The sequence below is a fragment of the Amblyomma maculatum genome, chromosome 3 (genome assembly GCF_055883805.1).
Source record: "Amblyomma maculatum isolate TAMU_Amacu chromosome 3, ASM5588380v1, whole genome shotgun sequence".
Taxonomy (NCBI): Eukaryota; Metazoa; Arthropoda; class Arachnida; order Ixodida; family Ixodidae; genus Amblyomma; species Amblyomma maculatum.
Genome location: NC_139346.1, coordinates 175,377,647 through 175,389,912, shown reverse-complemented (window position 1 = coordinate 175,389,912; position 12,266 = coordinate 175,377,647). Strand labels below are relative to the sequence as shown.

General features: G+C 46.0%; 1 protein-coding gene across 1 annotated transcript in view; it reads right to left on the bottom strand.

Annotated features, from left to right (window-relative positions):
* LOC146197024 (uncharacterized) overlaps positions 1–8,676 on the bottom strand; it is a 157,467-nt gene extending 148,791 nt beyond the window's left edge. Inside the window, exons 1-2 of the mRNA XM_084598750.1 lie at positions 8,362–8,676; positions 4,349–4,591 (exon numbers count right to left, since the gene is read on the bottom strand). Coding sequence (XP_084454876.1) covers positions 4,349–4,591; positions 8,362–8,658 — 540 coding nt within the window. The 5' untranslated portion in view covers positions 8,659–8,676. The remainder of the gene's footprint in view (positions 1–4,348; positions 4,592–8,361) is intronic.
* Positions 8,677–12,266: the final 3,590 nt, after the last annotated feature.

The following is a 12,266-nucleotide window of genomic DNA, read 5'->3' as shown; positions in this document are numbered from 1 at the left end:
ATAATCAGTTTTATTGGATTAAGTGACCGAGGAATCTCCCTCGATTTAACTAAGTTCCCGATTTAACGAAATAATACCCAGTTCCTATCAAATTCGTTAAATCGAGTTTTAACTGTACTGAGAAGTGTCCCTTGCAAGGGCATGGTGTGCAGTTCGATATGTCGAAGGACCTGCTGAAATGGAGTTCGGTAAGCGCGAACGCTACTCGTGTACATTTGCAAGGAATTTAAAAGGGCATGTAGTTCTATATAAGGAATAATTCGATATATCCTAGCTCAATATATCCGGGATTCGCTTATTAAGCTTTGCTGTATTTTTCTCTTCCTTTAATCTCACCAATGTAACTTGGACCAGCCTTCTTTCCTACATGACAACATATATTTGCGGTGTACGGTAATACATATATGTGCGCTTTAATTTTTATATTAATATGTGACGTTAGCACAAGCCTGGTTGTTATCTAGGTGAGCTATTGTTATGGAAGGGTTATTAGAGTACTGCCGAAATGTATAGAGTGCGCCGGGGTGGTGCAGTGGTAAGACGCCCTTCTACTGTCCGGAATACCCGGGTTCGAACCCGACCTCGGCGGCTGCGCTTCGATGGAGGCGAAACGAAGAGGCGTCCGTGTGCTGTGCGATGTCAGCGCACGTTAAAGATCCCCAGGTGGTCAAAATTACTCCGTAGCCCTAACTCCCACCTTCCTCCCTTCCCTTACGGCGCGGTTCAGGTGTCCACAGACACAAGGGCGACAGATACTGCGCCTTTCTCTTCCTGTGAACCAATTAAGTAATAATTAAAGCATTGGGACTGTGGACACCGAGCTGTTGCCACGAAATTTACCATCGCTTGAATTGCATTTGCGCGGTAAAGAACGCAAAGCAATAGAGGCTTTACAAAAGTTAGCGCCATCTAGTGAAAGAAACAGAAACTGTGCGCGGCGGCCATGTTTTGCTCAGTCCGCCCGCGCCTCCCATCGAGTACGCTGTCAACGTGCGCCTTCGTAGAACCCGTGCATGCACAGAAAGGTGCATTGGAATGCTCACAAGCGATTGTTTCATCTTTTAACATCACAGCAGTTGCTGTTAGCTCCAAGCTCTATTCGGAATGATGCCAGCATATTGTTGCGTGCCCTTCTGCAGCCAGCGTACCGTCGTAGACGCGCACGGAATCAAGGTATACGCGTGTATGCGACCGTTCGTTTGCAGTCCTAATCGGCTTTACAAGGGCCACTTGCATCATGTAAAGCATTACTGCACGTCCCTCTGACTGGGAGCTAGCTCACAGAATGTGCTATCACCTAAAACAGCAAGGTTGTTTTGCGCGCTATGGAGCCTTGTGAACTTGAAGGATAAGCTTATGCTGTGATGGAGGACACGGGAGAAGGAGCAATGCATGTATAACGAAAGCTATTGGGCCAATACGTTCTTTGAAAGATTTTGTACGTAGGTTGCATTTACCATTTTGTATTGGATTTAAGACACGGGCATGATTACCGAAAATACTTTTCACAGTCGTACGAAATGGTAGTGCTTGGTGCAGAGAGCAATACGGTTGTCTAGTGCGCCCGAGGTGCGTGTTTCACGCTGCAAAAGAAAGCGGCTGCCAAACCCGCGGCGTCTAGAAAAGCAGGAAAAGAGGACATCTCACTAGTGTGTTGTAACATGCTCACGTGCAGCCCGTTTCGACCGGTCCACGTCCAGAGCGCGCAGCTCAGGTTTTATACCTGCCAGCGCGGCTGATAAAATAACGAAGCGTGCGCTTCACTTTTGTGTGTTTTTTCGAGTCACCCGATGGTTCGCTAATTCAGAGCTACCTGAAATTCACTGGAATTTTTAAATATGTCGATTTCTTGTTTATTCCCTTTGTCAGAAAGTAAACATTTGAAGCGTAATCTCATATGAAAGCGCTGACATTGGAAGCTTCGAGGAACTCGGAGGTGGAGGAACTCGGCTGAAACGAAAAGAAATTTGAAAAGTCAACTCACATCACAGCGAAGTGTTCGTGCTTTGTGCAACTGGCTGTGTTCATAAAATCAGATTTATATTATGTCATATCGTTATAGAAAAATTAGTGGGTCACTTAAGCTCCGCCGTTAAAGGTATAACGCGATAGTGTCTCTCTCTCATACACACACACACGCACGATGTTTACTTTCTTCACGTGTTATATTTTAGCTATTTTATTTATTTATTTTATTTAACCAATTACTGCAAGCCCTAATTGGCCCTAGCAGGAGGGGCGAAAATAATACAATGCAGTGAAATATGAATTCATCAAAAGTAACATACTACACACAAGTGTAGTATGTTATATGTTGTTATGTATGTTATATTTCTGTTACGTATGTTATGTTATATTTCTATTTTTCTTTATTTATTTTTTTTACGTTTTATATTTTTATACACCAATACGCATGCGTCAGCAACAATCGGCTTTTGAACACATTCTCCAATTATTTCAATTAATCAATTACACATTCTAAATTTTCTTCCTTAGCATCACCAAGCACTGGTTTTTTATTCTGACACCTTTAAACCCTTACTTTCCATTTTTTTCTTTTTTTTTCGTTTCTTTATTTCATCAATTGATCAATTAATTACAAAGATTTAGCTCGTCATTGCCTATCGCACACCAATCAATATTCAATCACTGGAAGCACAAATTACCATGGCACTTTTTTTTTTTACGCAGCCCCCGATTATTTCCGAGACTAATGCCAACTACTGCGTCGACGGCATGGGAAGGAAAGTGCTAAGCGCCAGTCCAACTTACGTCAAATTACGCGATGCTTTTATCATAAAATAAAATGCATCCTCGCTCATTTCACCAACCAAGTACCTTCCAGTGGGATGAGCGACGGTGATTGCGAAAAACCAAGCAAACAAACTCGCGATGATCTCTCATAGGCGTTTAAGTAAACAGCAAAGGCGCACAGACAAAAAAAAAAATCCATATTACAGAACTCTAGATACTGTACCTGGATAGGGATGACGCTGCGGATTGCTGAGGGGCGCATGCACGACTCGTAGAGCAATTTGTAACTGCACTCGGCAGCGCGGCTGGTGGGCCCCGCCAGGTCTCGGCTGTCAAAATACGCTTCTAGGCGTCGCTAACAGAAACCGCCAGGGACCGAAGAGAGGTCCAAGCACAACACACTAGGTTAAAACGTGAAAAGCGCGAACAGAACGGCGAGCGCTGACGGACGGACACGAAGCGAACGGATGGAGCGAGCAAAATATGGCGGCCAGCGCGGAATCACTGTGCCGCTCGCGGTTGCCAGACGTACTTTTGTAAACCCTCTATTCGGATAAAATTTGCTTGACGGTCACATATGTTACAAAAATCGCTAGGTGATCGCTCAACATGAGATGAATTTGAACGTTATTTGAACGTTTTTGCAACTGCATGTTAGCGATTAAATTAACACTCATTAGAAACCACAAACAAGCCTCGGTATGAAGCATACAACTATCACTGAAATCAGGCATCACATAAGATGCGCCACATTTTGTGAAAAAGGCGGATTATCTATTGTTTTGCGCAGGGGTGAGAGGTCTGTAGGAGCACAATTAGCCGTTATATAGTGCGTATGATCCTCATTGGGCCAAGCATCCCTTGCCTTTTGCAGCGCTATACAAACAGCTTGTGAGACGGCTGCAAGTTTTGCTCTTCACTTGTATAGTAGATCTCTCACGGCTTCCCTAAATACCGATTCACACGACGAACGAAATCGCTTCCGTCCGTGGACGGAGCAATGCGTCACTTGACGTCAGTGGCTCCACCTCGTAGGCGGGCGGCGAACGAGCCGCCGGCAGTCAGAGCGGACGACGCGCGGACGGAAACCACCGGAGACCAGTTCTAAACCCCCCAAATTTACCACTGCAGTAGAAACTGGAAGGCTAGGGCATTTCAAAGCAACCACGCCGTTTTATTGACTCTTTCGATGATCAGCGGAGACGAGGGTCTAGAGCACTATAACGAGAGGATCGAGGCACTTATGGTCTTAAAGCGGCCCAACTCTGTCAAAGAATGAAATACGAAAACACTACTGTGGCTTCATTAGAATATCTAGTTCTCCTTAAAAATCACCCCCCCCCCCCCCCCCCACTCCTTCTCACATTTTAAGTGGGGAAACACGCCTGTTTTTTGCTTGTGAAAACTTTGCCGTCTGCTAACGAGGTGGCGCCAGTGATGTCGAGGGAACGTGTTACCAGCCCGCTCACGTACTCCAGTGCTTTCGTCCGCCGTATTGTGAACTAGAATATATTCTAATTCACTATAGTCCGACGTGTGAACCGAACTTGAAAATCGTAAGATCGTCGATCGTAAAAACAATAGTTTTTCTTACCTTATCCCTATAAGGCTGCGGACTCTCAATTGCGGTCGCGGTTTCGCCATGATCGTTGCCAGCGACTGCCTCAGGATTGTCATTGCGCTTCGCGTTCGCCTCGATGCCCGCAGAGGACGTCGTAGAACCTTGGCAAAGCGTAGGCTTTAATGTGGAGCCCGCCTCGGGCGCACGTCGGGGTTGCTGCTGGGTCCGCCGCAGGTTTCTTTGGCTGCGTCTAGATCTCGTCTTCGGTGCCGAAACCTGCGCGTATACGTTCAAAGACTTATTCGCTCCTTATTTACCGCTATCAAAATTTGGTACATGACTACGTCGACCCATACTTCCTGCAATCATTATGACAGTTGCCCCGAAGACAAAAACAAAAATGCAGATCTTTTTGAGAGCACTAAGTATTTGCGCATTAAGGGTGGCAGAAGCTACGAGCCCCTTGTGGCTCCGATTTCGGCATTGGGGATTAAGGCAGCCTCTGATACCTATATGGTCTCTGGAATGTGTGGGACACCCACATTCAGTCTGCATTTTTCAATTCCACATTTCGTTTTTATTTCTTGGATTTGTAGTACAGTCAGCTTCAAACTAATAGTGAAGACGAAGAAAATGAAGACCCCCCAGACAAGTTTTATCTGACGGAAAATGAATAGAAGAGCCCTCTAGTTTCACTTCGATGAACCTAGGAAAATCACGAGGCAGTGTTATAAACCAGGCCTATATTTATTTTTCAACCCGATATTTTTTTTTTTCTCAGGCCCCCAGTGGTATCGACATACTGGCGCACTTAGCACTGCGCGGGTTGGTATGTGGCAAATAAAGGACGACATACGAACAGCCTGCAGCTTATCTTCGAAGGACACCTTTTGGCGTTAGTGCAGAACCACTCGAACATATTTTCGGCTCGACGTAGCTCTGCAGTCGCCACGAGATGGTGGCGTGATGACACTGGTGCAATAATACATAAACAGGATAAATATAAAAAACTGCTTCAGGTATCATATATGCAGCCAAAAAATCCTGGAACGTTCGAATTCCTTCCGCGGAACAAGGCACACCGACATCATAGTCGATTACGCAAAGTTGTTTATATACAATCCGAAGCACTTATGGTGCAAGACACCGTCGTAGATCAAAATTAAAGTGGAGGGTAAGGAAGTACCAGTAGTTGAGAAAATCAGAATTTTAGACCTGATCCTCCAGTTACACGGACATAATGGTGAGACTATCAAGAGGCTGGAGAGGCAGTGGTCGTCAGCGGTCGTCAGCGGCCGGGGCAATCCCGTAACCGCTGCCACTTTGCGCGGCCGGAGCATAGAAGTAGCCGAGAAAATTGCGATCGCGTTAGCTTGCGTCGAAACGGAATCGAAGTTTGTCATCAGTGACAACAAAACTGCAATACAAAATTTTAGCAAGGAAATGATCTCACCCTTAGTGGCCAGAATCCTAGGCCAGAGAAAGTTGGATAGGAAAATTCAGATAACTTGGGCTCTGGCGCACCGAAGCTGTCCTTGGCAAAGAGACGGCCCACGAGCTGTCTCGAGGTCTCTACCACCGATCCGCTACAGGGCCCCTCGATGACCGAGAGAGCGGAAAGCGCATGCTAAAATATGGGGAGAACATGCAGCACTCTAGGTTGGATCATAGACCGGTAGCCCCGCCAGACCCGAAACTAAATAACAGACAAGCAGTCGCGTGGAGGCGACTGCAAACTTACACGTGTCCGCACCAGGTTATGACAAACCACATTCTCGCAGGCAAAAAGGATACTGAGGACATGTCAGGATGATAGAATAATCCGGCTAATATGGGCACCAGTCCACTCCCAGCTTCAGGAAAATGAGGGAGCTCATAAGCTTTCCCGCGGTCTCACCTTCCGGGTAGGCACTGATCCTCAGTACACCCTAAGCAGGGACGTACAGGCTAGTCAGCTACAAAGAGATTACAGAGCACTATAGACTAAACAGGTTAGAATACCCACCGGCAGATAAGACACTAAATAAGATCCAAGAAAGCATTTGGAAGCGCTTACAAACAAGGAATTTTCCGAACCCAGCTACTTTAAGTCAGTGGTACTCGGAGCAATTCTCAGATAGGTGCAAACTATGTCAGGATAAGGCGGATCTGGTACATATGATATGGAAGTGTCCAGAAATAAAAAATATAAATGAACAGACAAAAACGGAAAAATTTTGGGAGACTCTACTGTTGAGCTCACACCCTGAGACTCAGTTAGGTGTAATTCGACTGGCCGAACACGCCGCCCGGGTCCAAGGGCTCCAGGCCGTCGTGTAGGCGGACAGGTTGACGCCTACCCTGTATCTGTTGGAAATTAAAGTTTTTACCACCACCACCACCCCGAGGCTAGCAGCGATAAATTTAACCTTTGTGAGGAAAGAGGGAGCCTCAACCACAATATATGGGAATGCCCGTACTCTTCTGGGGTGGGGTGCGCACATATAAGCAGTGGAGACACCTGGGAGACACTGCTGCGTAGCTCAGACCCTGAGCTCCAGCTCCTACTCGTCCAACTGGCTAAAAAGGCTACTGGAACCCAAGACCTCCCAGCCTGCATCTGAGGCGGTAGCACCCGCCCCCTGAACTGCGTATCGGGGGTTAAGCAGATCGCCTTATTCGTTGGATATTAAAGTTTATTATATCTAATATCTGGAACGTTACAAAGTGGCGTTCCGATATCACTTGAGCAACCATGACGTCAAATGCATTATCGCGATTGTTTCACCGCATGCAGAGGCAATAGGATTTATATCCATAAGCAGTTGTCCCGGCCATACCGGCCATAGGGGCAGCCGAAGCTCTAGAAGCATCAGAAGAGCCGAAGGAATCAGACACTGCACTCGAATTGGGAGCCCTTTAGCCTGCCCGACACACCACTGAGGTGCAAGTTGTCACTATTTTCGTCATAATAAGGGAGTAACTACTCATGCTGCCAAATCTGAGGGTGTGTGTGTGTGTGTGGGGGGGGGGGGTTAGCTTCTCGAGGTCAGTTACGCAAAGCTCGATTAAGCTCCGACTCTTGAGAGACCAGCTTTCACTGGTCGAGGGGATTTTATTATAATTAAGCGATGTAAAAAAGTGCTAAAGCAATTGCTACGTGACCGGAAAGCTGCCATGTAAAGGGAGAAATGGCTCTGGTTCAGTTTGGGTTAAAGCTAGTGTGAGTGATAGCTCCGGCCGAGGCGCGTCTCTCTCTCTCTCTCTCTCTCTATATATATATATATATATATATATATATATATATATATATATATATATATATATATATATATATATATATATATATACACACATACATACATACATACATACATACATACATACATACATACATACATACATACATACATACATACATACATACATACATACATACATACATACATACATACATACATACATACATACATACATACTCGAGACTGACGTCAGCGATCATGTGCCTTGCCACGCAGCTGCTCACGGGTTAATATGTCAGTTGACATTTGACCTTGACCTTTGGTAAGAACATAGCTAAAGTGGTTGTGTCTTAAGTTTCAACTTGAAGTCAAAGCTGTTTGAAGGTCATCGGAAGCACACGGTGACCTTGGCTTTACCTCGCGCTTCAAAAGGCCCGTCTTCTGTCCTCTTCTCGCCAACTGTCCCTATTGAAGCGGCCGTGCTCGCTCATTCAGAGTGCCGCCTGCTCTTTGAATCGTTCCATGTTTACTCAAGTGGCGGCACTGCATGCAGCATCCTCTACTAACGCTATCATAATCATCGACCTCTTCTACTCGGCTTCTGAGAACTACAGACGACAGCAGTTGGTCATTGATTATGGACAACCCAACCGTGTGCTAACGTCGAGCTATAGATCTGACGCAAACGAGAGCATATATATTTATGTAGGCGATATTTAGGTATGATTAGTCCAGGAATTTTCAGGAAAAATTTTTTATGATGTCCGCCAAGAAAGGAAGCCAGGCGCTGTGTACAAAGAACCCAAGGAAACTCCGCGTAATTACCTGAGCGATAGCGGGCAGAGCGTCCACATCCGAGGCATTCGTAAGTGGCTCCGTGCCCTTCGAGGGCACCGGCGAGGTTGGAACGCTGAGCTTCTGGTCTTCCTCTCCAGCTGTCTGAAGCTCTGACGATCCAACTCCAGCTTGCGAAGCCAACGACTTATCGCTGGTCGCTCCAGCGTCGGTGGCGGCAGTGGGTCCCACGAGATCGGCACCTGTGGTGTTCGCGCTCTCGGACCAAGGACGGACCTTTTCGAGGCTTTTTTCAGCGTTGCTTGCTGAGCCGTCTAGCTTGGACATTGTTATCCCCTGGCTGCGCACAAATGGTCGAGGGACAAATAAGCGGACCTCAGAATGCTGCTTGCGGTATACTAATAATAATAATAATAATAATAATAATAATAATAATAATAATAATAATAATAATAATAATAATAATAATACCCTACTGAAAACCCGAAAGTTCTACGGGGCAATAACCTCATAAAATCTCATTTAATCGCATAGAGTCTCATACGGTGCACATCATTATCATAAAATATCGCACATACTTTATGATAATGTGCAAGAAACTATGAGAACTTATGCAATTATATGCGACTTGTACGTGATTTCTTATGTGAATTGAGTGAGATTGTGTGAGAAAATGTGAGGTTATTGCCCCTTAGTTTTTTTCAGTAGGGTAATAATAATAATGATAATAATAATAGGTTCAGAGGAAAGGAAAGGCGCAACATCTGTCACTTGTTCTGTGATTGATTTATAGGAAGGGAAAAGCGCGGTAACTGTCTCACTTGTTTTCTGTGGGCACCTCTACCGCGCCGTAAGGGAACTGCCAATTTTTAAGGTGAAAGCTTTTACTGCCTCATCGTTGTCGTCAGAGCCAGTAGCAGGCCCATGCATTTTCTTTTCCTTCTTCCTACAGCCACAACAACAGCAAAAGCAACAAAAGTGTCAGGATTTTGTTTTCGCTTTGACTTTGTTTGACTCCCTCTTTCCTCGCTTCCCAAACGGCGCGGTTCAGGTGTCCACACAGCAAGTGTGACAGATACCGCGCCTTTTCCTTCCTGTGAACCAATTAATAATAATATTAATACTTTAACAATTTGTTCAAGATGCGTATGGTTAACCTGCACCAAAAGACATCATGCATAGGCGTAGAGCGAAATCAAACACTACAGTCTCTTAAGATATATCTTAAAAGGTGAACGGTAAAAGAATAGTATTCATTAGCAGTCATATAGTCCTTACTACCTATTACTAATCATTTTTAGCCATTTTTGATCCGTTGTAGTCGTTAGATGTCGGCGTTAAACTTCCTGGTCATTACAAGTCATTGATAATCATTTTAGTCATTTCTATTTATTCTAAGCATTTTAGTCATTTGTAATCAACTGTAGCCATAAAAGTCGACGTTAGACATATTGGTCATTACAGGTCTTTAGTAGTCATTCCCAGTCGAAAAGAACTACAGAACCGCATCAAAAATACGACAAAATATTCTGTAGTTCTGTCATAAATAGTAGATTTTTCTGTAGTACTTTTCTGTGGTTTTGTAGTTTTTCTGTACTATATTCTTGTTGTCTGTAGTTCTGCATCACTTCTGTGTTGTAAATACAGACATTTCTGATGTTACTCAGAACGTTCTGTTGTCACAACAGGTTTCCCGTTAAAAACCGCACAGAAATTTTGTCGTAACAACAGAAAATTTTCTGTAGTTTTTTTCCGACTGGGTTGCAAGCCATTAGCAAGTCATTTCACTCAATACTCCTCATTACTAAGCATGTTTAGTCATTTCTAATCAATTGCGTTCCGTCGAGAGACTCAAAGTTCACTGGCGTTCTATAATCGGTTTACAGGAAAGGCGCAAGATCTGTCACTCGCGGACAAATCTCACCAACGCGAGATTTCAATCACGAGCCTAGAAATGATTTCGCCTTAAAAAACTGCTTTTTGCAGATATTCCTATGGGCGCTAAGCCTCCTTTTCACTCCCGGTCGGCTCAGCCTGGCGACAGCAGCGCCACTAGCTACATCTCGCTTACGTCACAGATCGGTGTTCTAGAAAAATTTACTAAAACTAATCCAGACGTACGTAATAACCAGAATCGGTTACGCCACGCCGTACCTGGACATCAAGGCCGGAGAAAAAGAGATATTAGACTGCCTGATCCGAAGATGCGTCAAGAAGGCGCTAGCTAGGACTGCCCATGGGTACCTCGTGCGAACGACTGCTCGAACTCGGGGTGCATAACACGTGGGTAGAATTGGCGGAGGCAGTGCGAGTCTCCCAATTAGAGAGACTAAGCACGACCGAGAAGGGCAGGGCAATCCTTGCAAAAGTAGGCCTCAAACCAGAGAGAGGAGTTGAAAAAAAAAAAAGTCACAATTAGTAGGAAAAGCAGAAACGCCTAGGTAGTCCCCCCTTCCCTAGAAACATGCATCCAAAACTTAATGTCGAAAGAAGGGCCAAACGAGCCGAAACTCTAGAGCAACGGTTCAAGAACATGGGAGCTAAGGAAGTTGTCTATGTTGATGCGGCAAGTGGCAGAACAGGTGCGGCGGTAGCTTCGGTAGTCGATGGCCGAGGGGCGCCGGTATCCGCGGCGGCCATCAGAGGCCGCAACATAGAGACTGCGGAGGAAGTTGCGATAGCGCTAGCTTGTGTAGGAACGGAAGCCAAGTTCATAATTAGCGACAGCAAAACTGCCATTCAAAATTCTGGAAAGGGGAGGATATCGCCGGAGGCAGCCAAAATCCTCACCCAAAGAACGCTGAATAGGAAAATTCAGTTAATTTGGACACCCGCTCACGCTGCCGTCCCGGATAACGAGGCGGCTCACGAGCTAGCCCGAGCTCTCTACTTCCGGGTAGCCGTCGAGCCCCCCGAACACTGGGCATACGGCGAGCGTCTGCAAAATTACGGGTAAATTATCGACCATTATAAATTGGGATGTAGACTGGTACCTCCGCCAGATGTTCGCCTAAATAATAGAGAAGCTGTCGCGTGGAGGCGGCTACAAACTAATACGCTCATGAACCCGGTCTGGGCGTTTCACGCACTACCAGACCTTAGGGACAATGATCTGTGCAAACACTGTGGGGCTAGAGGGACCCTCGACCACACAATTTTGGAGTGCCCACAATCTCCAGGGATAGGACAAAATATTACAAGTAGAGTAGCCTGGGATACCCTGCTGCGAAGCGCGGACCCTGCGATCCAGCACGGCACCGTCCATCTGGCGGAAGAGGCCGCAACAAGTCAAGGGCTATCTACTAGCCTCTAATCCGCGGGCGCACGACTTCCCGTCTTCCCCGGCACGTGTGCCGGGGGCGGGGAATAGGACGCCCATTTCTGATGGAAATAAAAGTTGTGCAACCAACCAACCAATCTATATATAGCGGAATGACAGCATAGGGTAACTGTAGGCCCAGCGGCCAACCCAGGGCAACCCAGCGGTCCAGCGGTGAGGGGCAACCTGTGATGACATCACAAAGTGGTCACCTAGTCATGTGATATACATAAGCTAGTCGTTGATACCCATTGCGGCTGCCCTTGTTACGTGATGACGTCACATGGCTACCCTAGTCGAGCGATATGCACACGCAAATTACGTGATGACGTCACGATGTTATACGTGAGGTAGTAACGTGGCTACAATGGCAGCACTTGGACTAAAATGCTGCGCCAATTTGATCACGTGGTGTAGGGACAGACAGACGGGCGCAAAATGTGCGAACTAAAGTAGTAATGGTCTCGTGTGCGGCGCGCAAGGACTCGCCGAGGAGGAAACTGAAGCTACGGAAAAGAGTGCCGTTAGTTTCTGGATGAAGAGGCTAAGGAGCCTACAATGGTCTAAAGTTCTACATGGGGGCTGCAGAGGAACCAGATGGGAACACGAAACACAT